General features: G+C 43.9%; 1 protein-coding gene and 1 long non-coding RNA gene across 9 annotated transcripts in view; both read left to right on the top strand.

The window, feature by feature from the left end:
* Positions 1-11,983, top strand: part of ABCC8 (ATP binding cassette subfamily C member 8) — a 166,683-nt gene extending 154,700 nt beyond the window's left edge. For all 8 annotated transcript variants that reach the window (XM_029582987.1, XM_029582988.1, XM_029582994.1 and 5 more), the window contains 5 exons: positions 1,887-1,995; positions 4,025-4,128; positions 7,640-7,773; positions 10,502-10,564; positions 11,750-11,983. In XM_029582987.1, coding sequence (XP_029438847.1) covers positions 1,887-1,995; positions 4,025-4,128; positions 7,640-7,773; positions 10,502-10,564; positions 11,750-11,887 — 548 coding nt within the window. In that variant the 3' untranslated portion in view covers positions 11,888-11,983. The remainder of the gene's footprint in view (positions 1-1,886; positions 1,996-4,024; positions 4,129-7,639; positions 7,774-10,501; positions 10,565-11,749) is intronic.
* A 5,167-nt stretch (positions 11,984-17,150) lies between these two features.
* Positions 17,151-25,258, top strand: part of LOC115079295 — a 160,288-nt gene continuing 152,180 nt past the window's right edge. The window contains exon 1 of the long non-coding RNA XR_003853245.1: positions 17,151-17,514. This is a non-coding gene — a long non-coding RNA (uncharacterized LOC115079295). The remainder of the gene's footprint in view (positions 17,515-25,258) is intronic.

Genomic DNA, 25,258 nt, shown 5'->3' with positions numbered 1-25,258 from the left:
GCGCCAGCCCAGAAAAGTGTACAGGAAAGCAGAAAACAGTACTGCAAGCTCCAAAGCTAGACAAACTCAGATCTTATTGACATTTTCACATGCAGAAAGTTAAGCTCAGTGCTGTGAATTAAAGGTCAGCAAACAGTGCAGATGTTAACTTTTTATTCAACTAACCAAATACAATTTTTTGACCTGCGGCTGCATTACATATGTTTTGGTTCTGGGGCTGGCTTGGGTGCCACCATAACCCTCTGCAACTCAACATTCAGAATTCTTGTTTGCTTTAAAACTAACAAACAAATTCCCTTCCAGGCACATGTGATCTTCATTCTTTGAAATGAAATTGTAAAGTAGCTTGGTTGCAAAACTACATCCATGACGTCCCCTTGATTGTGATTTCTGGTCTATTTTTTTCATTTAGTCTCCCCTCTCTCCCAAATTACTAACCCATGAGGTTATTTTTTATCCAAAATTAACCCTATTACTCTATATGGCAACACACTCGAGGCACAGATACAAAATACCCGTTTTATATTGTATGCTTGCAGGGCACACGTGCTCTGAGCTTAAAGCAGAACGCTCAGAAAACATGCATTCGCATTCATACATGAAGTCATGACAAAACCATAAGTCTGATTATAACTTCCAGGAGGTAATTTTCAAAGGCGTTATGCATGTAAACATAACATCATCAGCTTGGAGAAGAGACGACTGAGGGGGGATATGATAGAGGTGTTTAAAATCATGAGAGGTCTAGAACCGGTGAATGTGAATCGGTTTTTTACTCTTTTGGATAATAGAAGGACTAGGGTGCACTCCATGAAGTTAGCATGTGGCACATTTAAAACTAATCGGAGAAAGTTCTTTTTCACTCAACGCACAGTTAAACTCTGGAATTTGTTGCCAGAGGATGTGGTTAGTGCAGTTAGTATAGCTGTGTTTAAAAAAGGATTGGATACGTTCTTGGTGGAGAAATCCATTACCTGCTATTAATTAAGTTGACTTAGATAATAACCACTGCTATTACTAGCAACGGTAACATGGAATAGACTTAGTTTTTGGGTACTTGCCAGGTTCTTATGGCCTGGATTGGCCACTGTTGGAGACAGGATGCTGGGCTTGATAGACCCTTGGTCTGACCCAGTATGGCATGTTCTTATATTCTTTTTTTTTTTTTTTGTAATACAATTTTTATTGAGTGATCCTCAGACACAATATGAAACTTTGCCGATAACAGACAAGCAAACATAATACAGCAAACGATATGTTGTAGCACTTTTCAAAAACCATTTTCACATCAAAGTATACTTACACATGTGTAATCTATGGACAATTCAATGGCATATATTTTTCAAAAGCCCAGTTACCCATATAAAACCCAATTTTAAGCATGGAAATCCTTTTGAAAATTACCCCCTTAGGGAGCAACTGTTACTATGTCCTCCTTGACATAAAGACCAGGTCTACTTTTTACCCTCAGACTCTGCACCAATTCTCAAAGCATAAGTGCATGTGCATTTTCAGTTTGAAATTTGCGGTGGGTGCAATGTGCACACAGTCATTCGCACTTGCTTTGTCTACAAGAAGAAATTTTTGCTGAAAATGTATATAGAGTTGAAAATGCAATCTATGCACATATTTTTCCAAGCTAAACACACCTCTGGAAATATCTCTCTTCAGTGCAGCTTGAGGTACACCTGTTGTGGATAACATGCTTTTTATCCATGTAAATCATCTTTTAAAATTGGCCTCTAAAATTGAAATATGATTTTACGTCGAGGATTGGTTAGCCAGAAATGCATTATGAGAAGCAGTTAAGATAAGAAGACTATAGATCTTGTGTTATTTGTACCATGCTGAATAACCTAACTGTATCTTTAATGCTGTTTTATCAGGCAGGATTGTCATTGACGGCATAGACATTGCTAAACTTCCCTTGCAGACACTGAGATCCCGACTGTCAATCATTCTCCAAGATCCCATCCTGTTCAGTGGCACAATCCGGTAAGGATTAAAAGGCGGGCATCACATTTTGTGATTGTATCACCCCCCTCATTCTTTTGTACAAGGAAATGCAGTGACAATAAACTAGTAACTGGACAAGGGTTTAGCCCCCCTACAACTGTGTATTTATATAGTAATCAATGAAAATTAAATGCTATGGAGTGTTTTTCAAAAAAATGCTCAGTGCCTAAATTTAGGAAGATTTTCAGCCAAATTTAGAGTCTTAATGCAGAGTATAGATTTAGAATCCTACATTAGGAGCCGCTTAGTGCTGAAAATTGGTGCTAACCTATGTGTTGACTGGACTTCTGTTGATATAGTTTCAACCTTTCCTTTCAAAACTTTAATATCATCTAATTGGGATTTACACGTTTCAGCAACTCCTTTAACTCACAGACCAACATCCAAAGTGCAATTAGAAATAGCAGAGTTCACTCTAGTGAGCACAGACCAGATATCATCTAAAGACACCTCCGAGGGTCTTACCAGCAGTGATATGTGATAGACTCTCCCACATGAAACCTCCGGGGGCGATGGAATCCGGCAGAGTCTCATCGCCTTGCACTCTGCTCCTTCCTGCTGCAGTGTAAGCACCCGGGTCCCGCTCCCCTGTACACCGGCATCCACGACATCATCAAGCGTTGACTGGCTGGTGAGCAAGGATTCCCGGCACTGCAGGCTGCCTCGGAGGGTGATGCTCAGGGGGTGAAAGTGTGACATCCAATCCACGGGAGTCTGGATCTCCCTGCATCCGACCTCCAATGGGCACAATCCTCGGTACCATATCTGAAGAACGGCTCACCACTGAATCGAGTGTGTGTGGCCCAGGCAAAAGGGGAGCTGATTCGGAGGGGGAAATCCTCAGGTGACCCTTGCACTTGGAAGGCATAATTTTCCAGAGGAAAATTTTATCTGTGGTTTTTTTTTTTAATTCTGAGAATGACAATGCTGTCTTATTTCAAAAGATGGGCAAATATAGAATAGGGAGGTTTTTCAACAGCATTTATATACACGAAAAACAGGTTTATGTGCATAAATGGCTCCTTATAAAATTGCATGGGGTTCTGATGGAAAATAAAACTTTCTGCTTTATTTCCCTGCTTAACTGTCATTTTCTACAGGTTGTGCATGGAAAAAAAATGTTCTACTTCATTTGGGTTTTCTTTCATGTATTCTTTTTCATTTTTTGTTTTTCATTTTGTTTTTGTCATTTTAGTTTGTTTTGGTGCACGCTAAAATGTTTCAATGTGCTATTAGCAAAATTTAGTAGATAGTACAGGCATAAAACGTCTGCACATTGTAAGAATAAAAAAGCACAGGCACTGTAAAAATAAAGCGCATACTAAAACTAGGAAAACAATATGTATGGGAAAATGAAATGATGTGGCGGCTCAAGGCGATCTGCTGCCTGAGGTGAGGGATAAGCTATCAGCGCCCCCCCCCTCTCAAACACACCCCCCCCCTCTCATTCACAGGCATTCACTGTCACAGGGCCAATCTCTCGCTCTCTCACACACATTTCAGACCTCTTCATCAGCCACCGGCTCTGGGGAAAGGCCAGTAGGGACCCCGCCAGCAACATCGCAAGACTAAGGCAATGGCACCCCCTTCCCTGTTAGCACCCAGAGCAGTCCTTCCCCCTTGCTCCCTCCCCCCAGTACGCCTCTGAGATGGAGAAGACCCCGACTGTGTGGGGGGGGGGGGGAATTCTGCTGTTCTGGCAGCAGAGGAGGCAGCCACTAGAAGGATTGGGGGGAAACTTTTTGCTGCTTTCAAAGTTTGCCGTCTGAAGTGGCCGCCTCACCCTGCCTCATTATAGAACCGCCCCTGGCCAACATCAATCTGAAACGAAATGGCATAATGACACGAAACAAATATATATTTATAGGGGCTTCCATGAGCTGTCACCTGAACTCAGAGAAGGAAAAGCTTTCATGAGAACGTTATTGCACCCAGGGGGGGCTTGGAGTGCAAGTGAGAGGGATGCGCTACTGATTATTTATTAATCATGCTTTGTATTTAACTGCAGGTTTAATTTGGACCCTGAAAATAAGTGCACAGACAGTATGTTGTGGGAAGCTTTGGAAATAGCACAACTGAAACACGTCGTCAAAGCACTGCTAGGTGGCCTAGGTAATAGACATCTCTTCAGTGTGAATTTGCCTGCCATATTGTATTCTTTGCTTTGCATTAAGTTGAGTGCTAGGTGGCAGAGACCTCTTGATTCTGCTGTGGCATCCGAGCTCGGACTGCACCGATTGTAAAGGTTCCAAGACATCACAGGAATAGACATTCAAAGTGGCCTGCAGCTGCCACGTTTGTGAGTTTACCTCAGGTTTAGCTAAATACCAAAGGCATTAGATAGCACAGTACAGGAAGATGTCCAGCCCGTGGCATTTTTGCTCCTGCTGGCTCTGGAGATATGCAGTGCTCATTTGTAGATCTTCTGAGCATAACGTTTTGCACACCTCTCAGTTTTGCAGACTTAGAGGGCCACGCATCCATTGCCTGCTGACCTGATTCCAGTCCTTCATCAGCTTTCTCACAGCAAATGTTCAATGGGATGGATTGGTAGTTTCCTGGTGTGTCCTTGTAACAGAAGCATTATGTTTATTATTTAGCAGACCTCTGGGGATTACACAGGAACTGAATAAGCTTGTGAAAATGCCTGGTGGAGTTTCAGTAATTTCCATTGGCACTCTCCGTAGCGTGCACTCTTAATCCGATGTCTTGTGGAGAAGCTCACCAAAGACATCACAAACCACAGCTTTTGTCATCAGCCGAGGAAAAGTCCTGAGAAATATTTTCGTGCATCCCGGAAAGCAGCATTAGATAGAACCATTCCCACTTGAATACTGTTTAAATGACCCTAGATATAAAACCTGTGGCTCTGGGAGTCAACAACTGTGACAGTAAAGATAAATTCTCATCATCAACACAGCTGCACCCTGTGCATGAGAATATTTAGCTTTCTTCAAGACCAAAAAGGCTGATCACCACTGAAAATGAAATCCTCTTTTCGTTTACAGGTGAGATGCACACTGCAATTGCTAAACTTTCATAAGCTGTTTTTTTGCAGACACATGCAAGCAAACAGCATCTTAGCACCCTTACATAACCTCTAATGGGCATTTCATGATTTGGTTTTAGCAGAGTGGGGGAGGGGGAAGGACCACTTACTCGCTCAGATCCAGAACAGTGCTACAAATGCTGAAGTAGCAGGAGAGAGCTATACTTTCTGAATCATGGAGAAAACTTTAAGATAGGGCAATTTACAGAACTCTCCACTTTGGAACAAAATCTGAGTGTATTTTTCACTTGCAGACTTTATACCAAATTTCAGCGATGAAGTACTTGTGAACTTTTGCACCTTCTGTCTGTGCGAGTACTTTGTCTGTGGAAAATAACATGTGTAGGGTTGAAAATGCAATTTTTGTACAGTGGAGTCCATATTCAGGCACTGACTGGCTAGCAAAGTTAGCCGGATAAACTTATCTAGCTAACTTTGCAGTGACATTCATCGGGGTGAGCTATGTTAAAGTTAGCCGGGTAAGTTTATCTGGCTAATCTTTGGACTGCTTTTCGGCAGTCCTCTGGTTATCTGTTATCTTATCCGGATAATGCCAAAAATTGGCATTTATCTGGCAGCCAGGTAACTGACTTCACCTCAGAACGCTGGATAACATTTTAGCCAAATAGTTAGCCAGCTATCTTTGAACCAGTCAGCATGGCTGGCGCTTCAAATCCCACCATTTCTCTAGCAAAGTCTGAACTCAGCCAGTGCCAAATATGGAGCTCAATATTCGGTCCCCCCCCCCCCCCCCCCCGCATACACACATCCATCCCACCTGGGCACCCCCTAATGTGGCTAAAAGTGCATGTTTTGTTGAGTTGAGCGCATGCTTGTTGCCATGTTGAGGATAGGAAATTTCCAGACAACCAATTTATGTGCATTAATCACAATTTACCTAAAATATAATAATTTTCAATACCTTTGAAAATTATTCTCCCCTTCATTAGCATATTACTTCCAAATATGAGCCTTTAAAAGGGGGAAGGTGTGGCCCTGACGGCTCTGCCCTTGCTGTATCCAGTCAGTCCCAGGTTGCATTGTAGGAAGGGCGAGGTCGATCTTGTAGGTTATGTAGTTTGTTGAAATACTTTAGAAATGTATCAAGAAATGAGATTGCAAGCAAGGGGGTGCATTATTCAGGTTAGATCAGAAAGTATTATCTACAGTCAATGGGATTTGCACATTGGAGGAACTGCTGGCTAATGATATCAGTTCAATGATGAATAAAATCTACGGAAAATGCTCTAAACACTGAGACGCTATTGATTAAAATGTAGCCAGGTTGCCCAGCTTTTACCTGGACTGTGCTCAACACATTACCATTTTCTTTAAAACAAATATATTTATTTATTTATTTATTTATTTATTTTATTTATTCGTTTTTGTATACAGACATTCAATCGAGATATCACATCGGTTCACATGTAACTGAACATAAATAAGACATTGGTTGCTTATTTTACATTTGAATTCATATAAGAAGTTAGGAAGGTTAACTTACATAATAGCTTTGAAATGTTAACATTTAGCACGTGGCTTGGTGAGAAATAAAATAACAATGACAAAGATAATTAACTATTTATGGTGACTTTACAATTGGAGCATCTGGGGAAGTTGACTGGGGACTGGGTGATTACTGGGATGTTGGGAACCAGGGGTGTTTGGAGGAAGGAAAAAGAGAGACATTAGGCTGATGTGCATATTGCAGTATGGATTTGTGGGGAAATTTGGGGCGCAAAGGGGGGGTTAGCGGGGGCATGGTTGATGTACTTGTGAGGGTAGTGTTCAAGGTTTGGCGGGCGGGGCATTTCTCAGGCTGCAATCAAGGGGGGAAGAGCTGATTCACTTCACTTTCATGCAGAGGGGGGGCGCCTGGGCTGGGGGGGGGGCTAAGTTTCTGGTGGGAAGGCTTCCAGTAAGAGCCATGTTTCGAGGTGTTTTTTGAAGGTTTGAGTTGAGGGTTCCGTTCTGAGGTGGGGTGGGAGGGAGTTCCCTAGCGTGGGGCCAGCTACTGATATACACTAGAGATGTGAATCGGAACTGAAATCCGACCCGATTCTGGTTCCGATTCACATCTTGCATGTTGGTACCGATTTTAGAATTATCCACACTGCTGCAAGGTCCTCATGTCCTTTCCCTTTAAAACTGCAGGGGGAACAAAGCACCTGCAGACATTTGTCCCTGATTTTTCCGTGGATGTTTTTGCAGGGAAATTAAGATGCAGAGATTTGAAAGTGCATTCTTTTCTTTCTCCCCTTGGCCGTAATGCGACTCTGGGAACGCTGCCTCCTAGGGCGGCCAAAGGCCCACGTGTCATGCAACCCCCGTGCATGCTTTCAGCCCAGCCAGATAAATTGGTATGTAACCGGGGAAATTGCTTCTGAAAATTACCCTTCCCCGTACACAGTTTGGCTGTAAGCAATAAATGCAGCACAGGGCAAAGTGCCATGGAATACGGTTGCTCGTCCTCTGCTGGAACAGTGTGAGCTTTGCAAGTCTCTTTGGTGCCCAGACTGTTTTCACAGAACATCACCTCACACAGGCTGACTTAGTTTCCCTCCTCTTTTTAAGATGCCATGGTCACCGAAGGTGGAGAAAACTTCAGCCTGGGGCAGAGACAGCTCTTCTGCTTGGCCCGGGCCTTTGTGCGGAAGAGCAGCATTCTAATCATGGATGAAGCCACGGCATCTATAGACATGGCCACAGTGAGTCTCGGGCCTGCCGTCCAAAAGCATCCCTTAATGTGTGATTTTCTTTCAGCTCCTGGCACTAAACCGCCCTCAGTTTTTAAACTGCCTTGCACCTCAGGCCCTTTTTATTACCATCATAGATCATGACAAAGGCATCAGCCAATAAAGTGCCTTCATCACTTTACAATCTCTTCGTTCAGTAAGAGGTTCTCATGTACAAATTAAAAGCCACACAATCGATTATAAGGACCCAGCTTGCAAAATCTCTGTAGTGTCCAGCTATTTTCTTTAGCCTCCTGTACATCTTTGCTGGGGTTTTTTCCTGCTCTTCACACATACAGGCCGATACTGTAAAGTGCATGGGAAAACGGGCAGCTTTGCATGGATTTTGCTCCCTGCCCTGCTAACCATCAGATCGATACTCTAAGGCCGCGGTAGAAACAGTGCGGCAGTGTCAGGCGCACCCTCGTTCCCCGCACGCACAGTTCTCTTCACCTACCGCTCTATACTCTCTTCTAATTGCATGCAAATGCAAGCCGCATCTGCGAAGCCTTAGGCAAGCGTTAGGCCCGCGCAACCCATTTTACTGTATAGAGCACCTATACAGTATCCTGGGTTCGCGGGCCTAACGCTTCACGGCTGCGCTGGTATCTGTCATTTCAAATGACATTTGAAATGACAGGTACCAGGAAGTGGACAGTTATGTTCCCCGATGCTCGGCAAACTATCCCCCAGCCCCCGCTCACCTGCCCTGGCCCCATCCGGTCTCCGGTGCAGCCCCAGTCCTGTCCCCTCCTCCCGAAGCAAAAAAAAAAAAAAAACTGCTCAAGGCGGCCGGGTGGGCGTGCATTCATCCAGGCAGAGGGAGCCGGCGGCGAAAGTGGCCTCCGGCTCCCTCTGCCTGGATGAATGCACGGCCCCCGCCGGCAGTGAATGAATGCCCGTGCGATTTCGGCGCTCATGCCTTGAGCGCCGAAATCGCACGGGCATTCATTCACTGCCGGCGGGGGCCGTGCATTCATCCAGGCAGAGGGAGCCAGCAGCGAAAGCGGCCTCCGGCTCCCTCTGCCTGGATGAATGCCCGGCCCCCGCCGGCCGCGAATGAATGCCCGTGCGATTTCGGCGCTCAAGGCAGTCACATGACGTGATGTCACGCCTTGAGTGCCGAAATCGCACGGGCATTCATTCGCGGCCGGCGGGGGCCGTGCATTCATCCAGGCAGAGGGAGCCGGAGGCCACTTTCGCCGCCGGCTCCCTCTGCCTGGATGAATGCACGCCCACCCGGCCGCCTTGAGCGCCGAAATCGGGAGGAGAGGAGAAGGGAGAAGGGACTACCGTAGCAGGCCCGAGCCTTGCTACTTTTTCGGGTTTGGTTTTTTTTTTTGCTTCGGGAGGAGGAGACAGACTGGGGCTGCACCGGAGACCGGACGGGGCCAGGGCAGGTAAGCAATGTTTTTACACTTTATTCCCATTTTAATTTTCAAACACCACACTAACACCAAGTAGAGGGTGGTGGTAAACTAACAGGTTAAGGACGCGGCAAAATAGCGGATTACAAAGGAGATAATCTGAGCGCGCGTCACAGTATCGGAGGGGAATAGCTAATTCCTTCATTATACAGCTAATTCGTTCATTTACATATCATATACATGCTGCGTGCGGAAAGGGTTATGCGTCTGTTTTAAGAAGCGCTAAGGACGCGTGAAACTGGAGACTGTATCGCTGAATCGCCTTATGCGTCCAAATTGTGCGTTCCCAGCACGTTACAGACGGGAAATCTTCAACCGCACGTTACAGTATCGACCTGCATGTTAGAAATTGCAAAAGACCTAATAGTACATTTTGGAGTTCTGTACACACTGCAAACAAGTAAAGCAAGCAGTGTTTTTTGGGGTGGATGGGGAGGTGAGGAGATGAGGAGGAGCCAACAGCTTCCTTTTTGTTTCCAGCTCAATTGGAACCTCTCCTCACTAGATTTATGGCACCATGAGCATTCACCGTCAGCCAACCTGCAACTTCCCCTCCTCAACCCAACCATTGCAGCAACAGTCATGGGCAGAGCCATCACAGACCATGGCTTCCTTAAGAACCCAACAGAAGTGGACGAATCCCACCCATAGGTCTTACTAATGTGCTGAGGCTGAGGTTCCACCGCTGGGAGCTGTCAATATGGCCTCTGTGGAATCCCAAACCCTGCCAGCCCCATGAGCAGAAGCTGGATCTGGGAATCAAATCTTGGTTTCAAACATGACAGTGCAGCTCATCCCCTACCGGGGGCCAAATAAGGGATTTCTAACCTTGGAATACATGCACATTTGGAAAAGGTTAAATGGCAATGCTATTGTATCACTGAATGTTGCACCTGCTATTGAATCATTGTGTTCTTTAAGGGAAACTACCTATGCCTTTATTTTTTACTGTATTAAAAGACTAATATGTTTACACATTCTTAGGGACCATTGTTTTCAGTTTTTATTTTAATTTTCCCAGGAATTTATCACTCTTTATTATAGCAAACAAAAAACAAACAAGAAAATCACTAGAAAAGTATTTATTTTTTGACTGATTTCATTAATTGTTTTTGTTCATTATAATGAAAACAGAGAAATTTGCAATAAAAATAAAATAAAAACTAAAACCTAAGGTCTTTACACATTCTTAAGTTGATCCCATTAATTTTCACCCCATCCATTTTTACAGTGGCACAGCTTTGAGGGGATTGTTCTTTCCATTCTCTCTGTAGGAAAATATTTTACAGAAGGTTGTGATGACTGCGTTTGATGATCGGACTGTGGTAACTATAGCAGTAAGTAGGCTCGTCTAATGTCTACCTTCTCTTCCCCTCCAGTGCTAAAATTATCTTGATGGTACAGAAATCAGGTACTGAACCAGCATGAAAATAAAATGCAATCTTAGTAACGTGCTAAAAAGCCTGAACACAAAGGGATGAAACTTTATTACATTAGGCTGCTTAGTGCTTCTAGGGATAGCATCGTCATTGCTATCATACATTGAGTGAGGGGATGTGCAGTCTATGATAAGGATTGAAAGCACATATGGAATAACCTTTATCGATAAGGTTCAAAAACCATGAGAAACAAAAAAGGTGCTCGATTTGAAAGACTCATTAAAGAGTTATTACTTTGAAAAACAGTAATTTTAAAGGTCCTGTATAATAAATTCTCTCAGGGAGAGTTTCCATGCAGGACAGTCCAGGCAAGCATCTAGGAACTCCAGTAACCTGCTTTGTGCCAGAATTAGTCCTCTCTATCTCCTACCTATCACCTCTTCCCTCCAGTAATTTTTGACATGGATGTTGCCAAGACTCCGATTCTATTTTAACCTGGAAAAAAAAATCTCAACCATCCCTAAAAAGAAGTATTTTTACATAAATACTGAGTTTGCTTTCTGAATAATATGGTGCGTCACCGCTCAAAATTGGTCACAGAATTTTCACTGTTAGGAAACTTACCAATCATTATTAGAACTCTGCTATACATTTATTTTTTGAATTGTGGAAATTTGTGACCCTTCTGATCCAAGAAATCAATACAATGGAATAAAGTGGAGAAAAAATGTAAAAAAAACCCTTGACTTTAATTTAAATAGTGTATATTATCTAAAGTGAAAACATTTTTTCTTGTAAAATCAAATAAATGTATAGATATCTAAGTCGGGTTGTAAAGCTGTTTGCCAAGTTTAATGACCAGTTAAGGAAGAATTTGCAGGAAAACAGTTAGTCGGGACATTACTGACTGCAGTAATATGACCATCGTCAATACGATGCAAGATCATGGATCATGTGGCTGGCATGATAGAGATGACATCTGAAATCGCATTCCTGTTACCCAAAACACATGTGGCCCCTCCACTCTATAACATGCTCTAGATTCCTTGGAAGAGGGCTGCATGTCGAACAACGTTTGTGCCCAGTGTGCTACGCGTTTCTTCCTTTAAGCTGAATTGCTTGCTTTCTCTTTGTATCTTCCAGCACCGGGTACACACCATTCTGAATGCAGATATGGTCATTGTGATGAAGAGAGGGGTGATCTTAGAGTATGACAAGCCAGAGGTTTTGCTGGAGCAAGAAGATAGCATTTTTGCTTCATTTGTGCAGGCAGATAAATAATTCTAAATTAAAACCTTTTAAAGTGCAATTGAACTATCAATTAGTTTTCTAATTGTGTAAATTATCTGTAAATAATAAAATCTTGATTATTTCATAGTAAAAGCTTGTACTACGTCTCATTTACAGAACCGTGTAACAGGGGTTTTGTTCTGATTTTGTCCAACGTTTACTACTGTGAGCTATTTCTTTTAACGACAAGTGGGAAAGTAAGCAGATTCAGGAGGAAAACCCCAGCAGCTGATTTACAGCCTCTCCTAGCACAGCTCTTCTCAATTTTACTTCACAGCACACTTTCAAGTTCGATTGATCCTCATGGCAGACCAACCAAAATTTCCGAATGAAATTGTGTTTTCATTCGTGCTTGCACACACCTAAAACCTCCAGCTTTCTCTGCTAGGAAGTTGTAGCTTTGGATGCACCCAGTGTCCTCTGCACAGAGCAAAAGCAAATCTAAGTCTCTTAAAAACCATAAGAAGATCCCAAGACGAGACGAGCAAAAGTCCCAAAGACCATCTGAAAGATGTGTTTCCTTGAATATGTAAACAGATAAAAGCTGGTGACTGCAAGTATTCCTATCAGAAGAGTGCAGCTGTGATGTCTCTTAATATTATTTTGTAAGTATTTGTAACTATTATCAAAGATAATGAGCCCTTACAGTAACTTTCAGCAAGGCCGCATACCAAAGTGTAAACACAGCTGCAGAGTATCTAGTTTAGTAAAATGCGTCAACTGTGAATTAGTTTAGGAAAAACATGTTTAAATCAAAATTAAAAAAAAAATACAAGTAAACTTTAGGAAGTGACATATACACAATAGGAAGTGTAATAATAATAATAATAATAATAATAAATACTCAGGAAAACAGCCGATAATAGAAGGTAATGAATGTGATGTTAGATAAGAATACAAAAGGGCTCCCGAGGAGAGAGAACAAGGAAAAAGGACATCAACAGATCTGCCAACATTTGGGAGTCTGAATTAGGAGAAGAGCTGTTTGGAATTTAGCCATCTGTGTTGTGTCTGCTGCCATACGAATAAAGGATTTGGTGAGGAAAGGACAATTTTCTCTTTCTGGGTTCTGAAGGCTATTTTGATATTTAGTAGTACATAGAATAAATGTTACGCATGCCTGTTGTACCTGTTTGTTCATTGACTTTGTCTGGAAGCACTCTGCTGGTATTAGGACAAGTTCACAGAGACCAGGATCCTCTCTCATCCCTTCCCCATGTGATCATTTTCACTTGCATTTCCCCTTCATTCCTCTTTCCACCCCCCACCCCCCGTTATTCTCCTTCCAGCCACCAGGAGCAGTGCAGAATTTCTTACTTGTATCTTCCGTCCTCTGCTAGCCTAATCCCACTCAAAGCTTTGCATGCACAGTGCCAGTGGGTCCCACAAAACTATGGGAACTCTGCATATTCAAATTTCAGTGTGAAGCCGGTGGAAAAGGTGTCAGATGTACTGTGAAGCATCACTCTTCCCCTGTTGGAGGGATGGGGGAAGAGATCACGCTAGGGCTGGGGCTACAGTGCCACATCAAGAACTTGGTCATAGCCCACCAGTTGACGTAGCAGATAAAGGTACAATTCTTCATCTCTTACTGTAGTTTGCCTCAGTCTGACTTTTTAAATAGCTTGGGTAGAGCATTAGTCGGAACAGACCTATATTCTTACCCAGAGGCCTAGGATGTATCTATTAAATCATTAAGTCAGTTTGATTTCCCTGTAACATTTGCCAGTCATGAGATTATCCTGTGACCAACAGCACTCACCCCATGAAATCGATGGCCTTTGAAGGAGCAGGAACGCAACACTGAGCTCCAGGATTCTTTAGGCACACGTTCACACAGCGCAGAAAACCCAGCTGCTAGTGCATAAGGTTGACGTCACATGGCTGAGTATAAAAGGCCCAGCCATGCTTCACAGGATTGCCTCAGCATCAGGTCTCCTGCTCGAAAGCAGTATGTGTTGCTCCCACTTTGGTTCCTCATCCTGTCTTGCTCAGCCTGTTCTGCTTTGCTCAACCTACCCTTCATTGCTCAGCCTGCTCTATCCTCATCCAGGTCTTTCTCCAACCTCTTCGCTACTGACTTCTGCCTTGAACCCGGATTTCTCTCTTGTGTGCCACCTACCATTGACCTCTGCCTGGGACCCGGATCTCTCTCTTGCCTGATGCCTGCCACTGACCTCTGCTTTGGAACCGGATTTACCTCTTGCCTGCCACCTGCTTCTGACCTCAGCTATGAACTCTGTCTATGCCCTGCTTGCCACCTGCCTCAACTTCCAGTTAGCTCCTAGATCTTGGCCTTGTTCCAGACTCTTTATCCCTGTGAGACTCTGGCCTGTGTCCTGCCAACCATTGGAACCCAAAGGCTCAATCTACGAGGAACGGGGCTAGTATAGGTGAAGCTCCAGTCTGGTTCCTGCCCAAGGCGTGTTCCCCCAGCAGTGTGTTCACCTATTAGGCTGCATCAACCACACGGCAGCACAAGGGTCCACTATCACATACCCCCAACTGGTGGACACCAAACAAAGCCAGAGTTTACATATTATTCTGGTTTTGTAACTTTGTTTTCTCAAATTAAAGAGCACAGAATATCAGAATAATGCATGGTCCACTAAGATTTTTTAAAATGAATACCAGGTTAGTGTAGCACCCCCAGAGGCAACCAGTGTAATGATGGCTCTCTCCGCTACAGTGGCTAAAGTTTTCCAAATGGTTTTGGGGTATGTCGATGGTATTGAAGTCAAGGTTGCAACCCGGAGGGGTTCCACATGTTGCCCTCTTCCCAACCAGGTAATTCTGAGTGTTTGGGAAATCCCACCCAGCCAATGATGTTCTTGGAGGTTGGGAGGGGAAGCTGGGAGCAATAAATGGTTGGATAACTTCCACTGATGAATAACAAAATTTATTGTTTAAAATAAAAGAAATGAGGTTAAACAGAAACAAAACAAAAAAACAATTTACCAGTAACAATTCTGTCAATACTGATCACACACGTTTCTAGGTATTGTACAGGTTATATAGGAGACCTCAGGATCTTCTCATCAAACAAGAACAATGCAATAAACTCTCTCATAAGTATCTAATACCTCGATCATTTATTTATTTATTTATTTAATTAAGAGCTTTTATATACCGATGTACATGTACTGGTACATATCACGTCGGTAAATGGTTATTTACTCAATAACCATCCTTTATAGTTCACGGCAGTTTGTGCAAGAGTACATGAACTATCAGGTAAACCCAAGGATTTGATACGTGTATATATTTTCCTTCCCATTTGCCTCCAGACGAAAACAGGGTCATCAAGGTTCACCTGATCAAAAGAAAGTACTCCCTCCATGAAACTGTAAGTAATTTGTTCTCTGCCCTTCTTTCTTTCTGTGGCTTACGTATATGTTTTCTTTCTCTGTTAATATCTGTCCTTTTCCTCTCTTTCTCTGCGCTTTGTGTTTCTGTGTCCCAGTGAGTGCACCCACATCTGTTCCAGGCAGCAGCGTGGTCCTCTCCTTCGGAGGACTTGGATGCTGTTGGCCAGTTAAAGCTGGTGTTGCTGAACTACTGAGAGCGCGACCTTTGTTTCCACTGCCTCTTGTTTGCTCCGGCGTTCGGTAACCTTGGAGCGCACTGTCCTCAGATGCTATCCCTCTCCTAAAGAAAGAAAATTCTTCTCTATGCTTTAAATAAAATAACAGAGTGTAACTGGCTGCGCTATCACTGCAATCTTCAGCAAGTGCTAATATCTTGCTCGGTGTGTGCGTCTTCACCCTCTGAACTTGCTTAGCTTACGGAGAAAATAAAAAAATAATTGCAGCAAGCCCTATCTGCGTGATGCAGAGGAATCAACAAAACTGGATCGGTGAGCATCTTGGAAGAAAACAAATCACAGTCTCTTATTCCTTCAACTCCAGCTCCAATATAATGGGCACCACCACAGGGCTCTCAGCAGCAGAGCTGCACCGCTGCTTACACAATGAATAAAGTCTTAAATTCAGAGCAGGGGGTAGTGATGGCTCAGTTTATGCAGTGACTCTGAGCAGGGCCAGAGGAACCACTAGACGAGCTAGGCCTGTGCTTAAGGGCTCTGCGGCAGAATTTTGAAAGGGCAAAAAGTGCCCTTTCAAAATTCTGCCAGCCCCTGCCTCACCGTGCCACCCTCCTGACGCCCCTCCTTGTGGTCCAGCGGAGAGCCCGGGAGTGATCTGCCGCTCCTGGGGCCACCGGCTACCACTAAGCAAAATGGCGCCGGAGGCCTTTAGCCCCTACCATGTGACAGGGGCTTCCGGTGCCATTTTGGTTAGTAGCAGCCGAGGCCCCGGGAGCAGCAGATCGCTCTCGGGCCCCCACCTAGACCACCAGGTATTTTGTAAGTTTTCTTTTAGGGAGGTTGGGGGTGGCACAAGGCTGAAGGTGCCTAGGGTGCCCAATCCCCTTGCACCAGCCCTGACTCGGAGGAGAAAGGTTACTGTATCTGAGTCCCAAATGTCTTCACCTTACCTGGACTCAATACATAGTCTGGTACCCCCCTCACTCATTCACTTGATCCTGGTAATACAGATCAACAAAACTGGTTAACTTCTTTCAGGTAGAAAATTGTCAGATTGGTTCCTACTTTCAACTCTTATAACTTGCAGCTGTCAGTCACATGTATACGCAGCTTTCCTCTTGAGCTTGGCTATGCGGAGTCTACAGCGCCACATTACCAGCAGTTTTTACTTTTAGCATCACTCTTCAATGCTTTAACCTTAAGTTTTCACTTTAAATTATTCCAAATTTTTAAAACATTCTCTTCGTGCTCTTATCAAATACCAATCAGTGTCCCATAATGATCCCTCTGTGGCTGCAAACGCCTCCTGAAAGCAGCAAGCTCAACACATCTCTGCAGCTGAAGTGTGTGCACGTTTCTTTCTAAAGGGAGCAAATACACCTCTGCCATCCCAGCAAAGAGTCCCAGATGTAAAACTGTTCATCCTCTCCACTGCTATCACTGTCCAGCTTCCCTATAGCATGGCACAAGTGCCAGCCACCTGTATGAAATACTCATTGCTTTTGCAAATAACAGTGCTGCCCAGAAATCCTAGGGTGCAGTCATTTTACCTCTTTGATGGTAACCCTTCACAGCCTTTCTCACCTCCAAAAACCACGCCCGTGCTGATTGGGAAGGCTGTAATGAATCACAGTACTTTATTGGGGAAAAAAACAGGACTGGATCCCTGTTGAATCTGGAGTGCTGTCTCAGGGACTTTTCTGGACACCAAAACCACACAAAACCACCCTGGCACAGATTAGGAGACATGTGCAGGGCTGTCCAGTACCATCCTGCCTGAAACAAGTAGTTTAAAACACTTTTCCAGAAGCTACTCCATGGCGGGTTTTCCATGTCTCCCCCAGCGGTCTCTCACTTACTTGTCCCAGGTACTGCTCGGGGATCCCAGAATCCCATGCAGGCCCAAATGCATCCTCGGGAGTTGTGATCAAAGGGAACTTTCAACTCAAAAGAGGTTCTTGAAGGGTTGCACCTCTCTGCTCTGGAATCTTATCTTCCCTCCCTGCTGGGCTGCTAATGTGCTGAACAGAAAAGGTGGATAACTCTCCTGCACTGACATTCCCTCTTACAGCAGGTACATTTTTTTTTCTTTTTTTTTCTATTTCTTTTTGTGGATTAGATCATCCCGTTGTGCAGGGTCCAGATCTGAGGATGACAATTTTCAGTTTGTAGTGGTAAAGATAATTTTACTGTTGTCATTGTCACTAATAAGAGTTCCTGGTGTGGCCTTGAGAGAGAATCAAGCTTGGAGGCCTCATCCTGCACCCATATTTTCATTAATGCACTGTTGTTATCTGTTTCTGGCTCCCAAGCAGACGCTGAGAAGGAAGTGTGCACTTGGCACTCAGCACAGAAAGCTCAGTGGTAGTAGGGACCCTATTTTGGAAAGGATTGAATGTTTATACCCCTATGTGTTCTGAGTTCCCTGGGAAGTTCTGTATAATGGCCTAGCTTTAGTTATAGCGATTAGCGTGCTCATTATAGAGTTATGTGCCTCAGCATGGATATTGGTCTGTAATTTAATAACTTTGTTGACTATATGTTTGTTACATCACTGCTGGGGTAAATATAGTATGAGCTTAGTCTGCCAGGCAAAGAGGCAGCCCACCAGAACAGGGCAATGAGTATGGTATTTGGGATATATCGGTATCATTATAGCAATTTGTTATTAGTAGTAGTAGTAAGACAGTCAACCCTAATCCAGAATAATGGCTCATATTATCTGCTCATTTCTTGCTTTAAATGATACATGCAAAGGGAACAAATAATATCTCCTCCTACTACTGGTTTATCCACCAGTCTTCCCAGTTAACAGCTAGATCCTCCATACCCCCTTAGTTGAATAGCTTATGCAACCCCTCAGGTATGGCTAGCTGGCTTTTTTTTTTAAACACACCTGGTCCCTAGCAGAAGTAAACGCACACAGCAGGGGATTGGAGCGCCCGCCCAGGTGTACAACTATTGACAGGCACATCTCTTGGCCATGCCCTACAATGCCAATGTCCTGCCCAGACCACGCCCATACCCCACCCTTTTTGAAAACCTTTGAGATGTGTGTGCAGTGGGAGATGCAGGCACATCAGGACGGCTTTTAAAATTTGGTGGGTGCACGCATCTCCTGATTTTTGGCAAGTGCTGGGCTTTTAAAATCTACCTCGTACTTTTGAAGATGCAAGGAATGCATGCAATTCCAAGCCATGCCCACAAGAACAGATCTTCACCCTGCAGGTAAAAAGTACAGGCATACAGGTCCCAAGCAAGCACTGCTTTATCCATGGAAATGACTTTAACCCTTACCCTCCTGGGCTGAATCTATCAGGTAGTCTGCAGGTCCTATAAGAGCTACTCTGCGCTATGCATTCTAATCTGTAAGTGAACCTCCATGCAAGACACACCTTACTCTTCTGGAGTTATGTCGGCCACACTTGTGCCATGGTCTCTTTCAGGTTTCTCATGATAAAAAAATCAATAAATATGGTACAGTGTTCAGCAAAACTAAAAACAAGCTGAACAGAATATAGGAGTAGCAGGACTGCTTTCTAGCTATGTACAACCTTGGTTTCCAGAAGATTCAAAAGGCAGAAAAAATAATCTTCTTTATAAGAGAGATTAAGAATTGCTTTACCCTGTTATCCATTCAGGAAGTTCAGGGCCAAGATTGTCCTGTAATTAACTGCTTTAGTTACCCACAACTCTACTGTTTATCGGGCAAATCCCCCAGACTGAAAATGGCTGACCCTTCAGTGTCTACGAGTATGCAGGCCGCCGTTTCTCAGCAAGCATACTTTAACTGCAAGAGAGGTGAAATCTGCATGTGCTTTGCACGTGCTCTAAAATCTGCTTACAGTTCCTGTTGGGAGGTCCTCTGGAATGCAGAAATGAACCCCCCAAAATATCAGAATCTGGAGCCCTGGATAGTGTCACACGTAGCCTCTCTCAGGCTCAAATATGCAGCATGGATTCAGCTCCAGACCAGGCAGAATGACGACAAGATAGAGATGTTCATTTGGATGGTGGGTTTATTAGATGCCAAGAGTTTGAACGTGGCAAAGCCCCTCTATGTATAATCAGCTGCAAAGGGTGCATCTTGCTACCCAATAACATTCATTTTCAGTACTTATTTCCTCCAAATATACCTTTCCCTACTAAACAATTTGTCCGTATGAAACACCCAAGTCTTTGCTTCTTATCTCTGAAGAAAGCAATATTTGTCTGCTACTGTTGCCCCCAAGGCCAGTCCTTCATACTTGTGTAGCACAGACAGACTCAACGCAGGAATGACCTCAGGTCCCACTGCTCCCTATGGTCCTCCTTATGCCACCAGGCCTCGCCGCAGTACGTGGGGGGGGGATTCTGACAAACGATATGTGCAATGTATTTACGTTACCAGATAAAAGAAAAAACAGCAATAATTGTATTCTCCATAAACTGCATATCAGTCTACAAATGACCTGTTTTGTGTTATCTGTTTACGCATAGAAAGCGACACACATCAGAGAAACCAATACCTCATTGGTTTCTCTGATGTGGAACCTCTCCAGTGCTAGCCTTGCATTTTACACAGCGATAGGTCTTGGTTTTCAGAATCTCACCTAAAAAAAAAATAATATATATATATTTTTACAAGCTGTGCCAGGAAGAGGCAAGGTTTCCAGGCAATTTCCTTTGATGTCAGATAACAGTGACTGAGTTGCTAAGCATGTTCTCAAAAGGGGCAATAATTATTATGCATCTAAAGAGAGAAGACGCCAAGGAGAGATATAGGGGCTCTGAGTTTAAATGACTTCTCCAAAATCAGGAAGATCTTTTTGAAAATGTGGAGGCCCATATTTAAACACAGTCTGTATAGCAAAGTTAGCCAGATTGGCTAATTTTTGGAGGCATAGTGCAGCCACACTATTGAATATAGCCAGCTATCTTAATTACTTAGGCATTTAATTTTAGGATGGCTCTTTGGCCTGACCAGGCATAGCTGGCTAAGTCATCCAGCTAACTGAGTGTCAAGAGTTAGCCAGCTAACTCAGCTCTTCCCAGTTACGCACCTGGAACACCCTAACTTACCTGGCTAGAATTTAGACAGATGTGTTCCCAAATATTCATTTAACTTACTAACTTCTGAGTTTTGAATATGGACCTCCTGAAGCTTTAAATGCCAACATGGGGTGCATTCTAAAACCAATTCTTTAATCTATCAGACTTTAGTGCAAAAGCCTTTTTGAAATCATACTGTAAAGGAGCAGTCAGATATTAGACATTTGGTACATACAAGGAAAGGAGAAAGCATGACAGAGGTGCCTTGTTCAAGGTCAAAGGTTGCATATATGCCCCTATCATAAACAAAAGGCATGGAACAGAAATCAATAAATGAAATTATTACACAGGTCCTTAGCTTTTAAACCAAATACATTTGTTCATATTATTCAGCTTTCTTCTGGGCATTAGATATTCATTTTGTTCTCTGTACATCAATTATTGACTGTAAAAAATATATATATATAAATATGCACAGTTTGTTTAAAAACTTTAATGGGAATCATCCAACTTCTGGTTTTAAAAGTTTGAAATATAGCCTGAATCTATGAAAACAAAAAAGCTATTTTTTTTTTTAAATGGATAGAGATCATTAGGATAAATCAAAGCACTGAGGACACTCTTGGATCTTATGTGTCTGAACAGAAAACCATGGTATTGTATTCAACTAGTTCCAGGCGTAAGAATTCACATTTTGTATTGGCTACAATTCAGCACGTGAAAAGCATGCCCAAGTAAATAACTAACGTTATCCTACTTTAGGAAGGGGAGAGAGAGAGTGTGTGTGTGTGTGTGTGTGTGTGTGTCGGGTTGAGGAGATATGAGTGTGTTTTTTCTTGAATCCAAGCATGAACTGAGATCATGGATTATTTCTGGGTGTAATTTCTTATCTCTGTTTGGAATTATCCATATATGCAATAGATAGAACCAAGACTAGCTGAGACTCCCCCTGTAACATGGCGCTATATGGTCCTGCTACATGTATATAGTTCTGTTTGGATAAAACACCCAGTATAAATGCAAATCATTAATCATAGGATGGGTCCTGACAAGAGCAGTATATCATGCTGACTCTTTGGGAGACAGTCATGCCCTGTACTATAATAGGTTTATGGGTCAGGGATACTGTAATATACCTACTCCAGCTTTTATTGATCTGGAAGGACTGAGATCAGAGAAAAGCTACACCAGTACAGCAAGCCGTCTCAAAGTATTTGCTAAGAATCCAAAAACAATCACAATTTTATTGAAATCTGTGAGCTGAACAATGTTTCTAGCACAATATATAAATTGTAATGCTTCTGTTTGAGCACAAGTCAAGTCGATTACTGCATTACTTCTGGTCCAGATGTCTGAGGCTCCTCTCACTATCAAACTTAATAACACACACAATTTGTCTTAATAATGGCTGGTCTTTTCATTTTGGCAAAAATAAAGTGATATCGCTCCCTCTAATTATGTTTCAATTGACTTCTCAGATGTTCTGCGGTTGGCTCCTCTTCCAGCCGCCTGTACTCTGCATAGGAATATCTCCCTCCAGCATTTCCGAGAGATTCTGCATACATAGAGTGTAATGGGTGCATTAATATTAACAATAAAAGAGCTGGCTCATCCATGCCACTGAGCGATTAGACTCACTCCTTCCAGTACAAACACGACCTACCAAAACACCTACAGGCTCCAATCGAGCGTGTAGCTAATGGCGCTCATCACATGTAAATTCATGTTGATGAAGCTTTTAGCTATTACCCTTGATGCAAAAAAATAAAAATGTGCGCACTTTTTTTTGCTTTCAGGAGTAACTCCTGTCCTGATATTAAGCCGGAAGAACAAAAAAAGGAGACCCAAAAAAAAAGAAAGTGTGCTGACAGGTTAGGAAAACGGACACTCAATTAATGAGCATCCATTTCCCTAACTCGTGGATGTGCACAGGTTAGGAAAACGGACGCTCGTAAAATTCAGTGCCTGTTTTCTTAACCCGCTGACAGCCACCTCTCCTGGGCTCTCAATGCCGAGGAGGCGCTAGGGACACAAACTGTTTCCATAGAGCCTCCTTTCTACTGCGGCAGCCCATTTAAATATTACATTGGGTGCCCGGGAGAGGTGGATCATCACATGTTAAGAGAGTGGGCGCTCAATCATGAGTGCCCGTTTAATGAGTGCCAATATTGCATTGGCCTGCTAAAATGCACAACCCACCCATCCAGTCACAGCGGACCCACCCATTACACTCAATAGACTGGAACACCAGGACCATTCCTTCCACTAACAAAAGGTTACAATCCAGATTGCTCCATCAATATCCTGCTGCTCTAGGGTGGATAATTCTCAAAAGCCTTTCTAAATTCTGATAAACCAGGTGAAGGGGTTGTCTGAAAATTACCCACTCTTAAGCCGGTTAGAAGTAGGGATGCAAAACAAAATAGGAAATCTCAAACGTTGTTTGGTTTTTTATTTTGTTTCAGGCTCTCTCTCTCCTGTCCCTCATGCTCCCTGGGCTTGCTACAACCCTCTCACCTATGCTCCCATAAATCTTATCCTATCTGTGGTCGAAAAGAGGATGGGAGCAAGCTTCAGTCACTCCTGCCCTGCAGCTGCCCTTCTCCAAGATGGTGCCAGCTTCAGGCAGGACTGGGGGGGAACTGGGGGCTTTCTGTTAATTTTCGTGACAAAAATGAAAGGAACACATTTTGAAATACAAAACAAAATGAATCCCCCCCCCCCCCACACACACACACACACGCACACACGCACGGGTTCCACAACGTGCTTACTTCTATCTGAAGGAATTATTATTGGGGAGGAAAGTAATGGATGTAGCCCACACTTTCACATCTACAAAGTATTCTCAATGGGGAAAATGACCCCAGAGAAAAAGCAGATGCAAGTATCTGCAGGGACTCTTTCCCCAGGGCAAGCATAGGTGCGTACACTGGGTGCGAAGCCCACAGAGATTGCAGCAGCGCGGAAGTTACCCCCATTTCTGTCTTAGCTCAGAAGAGGAAAAGTGTATCCAGGTCTGCCTGACAGGCTGCCGTGACAGAATTAGTTTGCAGCTGAGTCTGTCTGTCTGGCAGACTGCAAGTGCCATAAAAGCTGTAAGTCCTTGCTGCTTAGCCGGCTAAGTCACAATGTATCCGGCTCAGCGGCAACGCAACCGCTCTGCGCGCGCATTCTTACTTTAAAAGTATACACGGGGAGATTTTACATGTGTAATGCATGCACCTCCCGTGAATTGACTTTTTTACGTACGGAGGGCGGCACGTTTTCCAACATGCGCGCATCAACGAAATTACCAGCTTTACCAATTTAGTCCACCGGTTCGCCCAGTCCTTTTCCAGGTCATCAAGTCCCTCCTGGCTCTTCAGCCTGAATCCTTCCAGTTCATCCAGATCCCCTCCCTATCCAGCCAGTATTTCCCATTAAAATGTTTACTATAACACCAGATATGCAAGTAAGCTGCCGAATCTACACGCGTACTTCTTTTATAAAATAGCACCTGCCACCGCCCCAGAAAGCACCTCTTCTTTTTTTTTTTTTTGCTCGCGAGCCCTTCCATACGAGTATGTGCTACTTACCTGTGCACATGTTCATTTTCCCCACTCACAACTGCTTTGTCCTCTTCTAATTGGTTTCATCCTTTTTCAGTCAGAGGGAACAATTCTCAGAAAGCCAAGGTAGCTGCGAAAGACTGCAGGCCAGGCCAAGCACGAGTGTAGACGAACAGGGCAGAAAGCTAAATGAAAGCCATGTGCATTCTTGCCTGCACCGTGCAGGAGGCATTTTGGGGGAGGGGAGGGTGCAAGAAGGAAGAGGCCCCAGTGGCCTGCCCTCGCTAGGAAGAGAGAGGAAGGTCAGCATGGACCCTCTCAGGGGTCAGGCGCATGCTCACAGTCCCTGCAGCGGCCCAACCGTTCCTCCCACCCCAGCTTCCTGACACTGAGGAAGCCCATGCCAGCGGCACGTGAGCACGGACTCCCTGACAGGCCCTGCCCTGACTTTCCCTGCTATTCCTGTTACTGCCAAGCCCTGGACCAGCCAATTGTATTTAAATAATGTTATTTTTGTTCTGCTTTTCGGCACTTCGGAGTGGATGCCATTCAGGTACTGTGGGTATTCCCCTATCCCCAGGAGATTGGGGGGAAGAGGGAGAGGACCCGGAAAAAGGGCCCATGGGTGAGGAGGGTCCCGTAGGGCTGCTAGGAGTCTGGGCACGGTACTCTTGCAGCTTATTTTCAAAGGGAAGCTAGGAGCATTAGTTTCACTTTCCATACTACCTGTGGGTATAAAGTGCCCATAGGTTTGCATTTGCTTTTGTCTGCGGGCAAACGTTTTGTGGGAAACAATTTGCTTAGATTTGCAGTCTGCACGTGTTTGATTCTCCACCCCACCCTGGAAATGCCTCCTCTCAAATGCAAGTAAAAGTAAGCACCCGGTGGATACCTGCCCATCCTTTTAGCCAACCTAGGAAAGTGCAGGGGCAACTTTCAGACAGGTCACTATATGCGGGTGGATTACTTAGGCAAAAGGCTCTCAGAATTGCACTCAGCCTGAACTCAGTGAAGTCTTTGCAAAGCTTCACTGAAAAGGCTTCAGAGAAAAAAGATGAAGAATACAGAGAACCACAAAGGAGGAGCATAAAACAGCAACAGTTGGTGCTGGGAACTGCACTCCCCATGGCTGTTTGCATGCCGTCTGCAGGCTATAAAATATTTCTCAAATTACTTGCTTCCTGGCTCATCCCAGGCAGCAAGAGATTGCTGATGAGCTGTTTGCTGCTTCTTTTT

This window comes from Rhinatrema bivittatum, chromosome 17, assembly GCF_901001135.1.
Source record: "Rhinatrema bivittatum chromosome 17, aRhiBiv1.1, whole genome shotgun sequence".
NCBI lineage: Eukaryota > Metazoa > Chordata > Amphibia > Gymnophiona > Rhinatrematidae > Rhinatrema > Rhinatrema bivittatum.
This window is presented reverse-complemented; position numbering and strand designations above follow the sequence as displayed.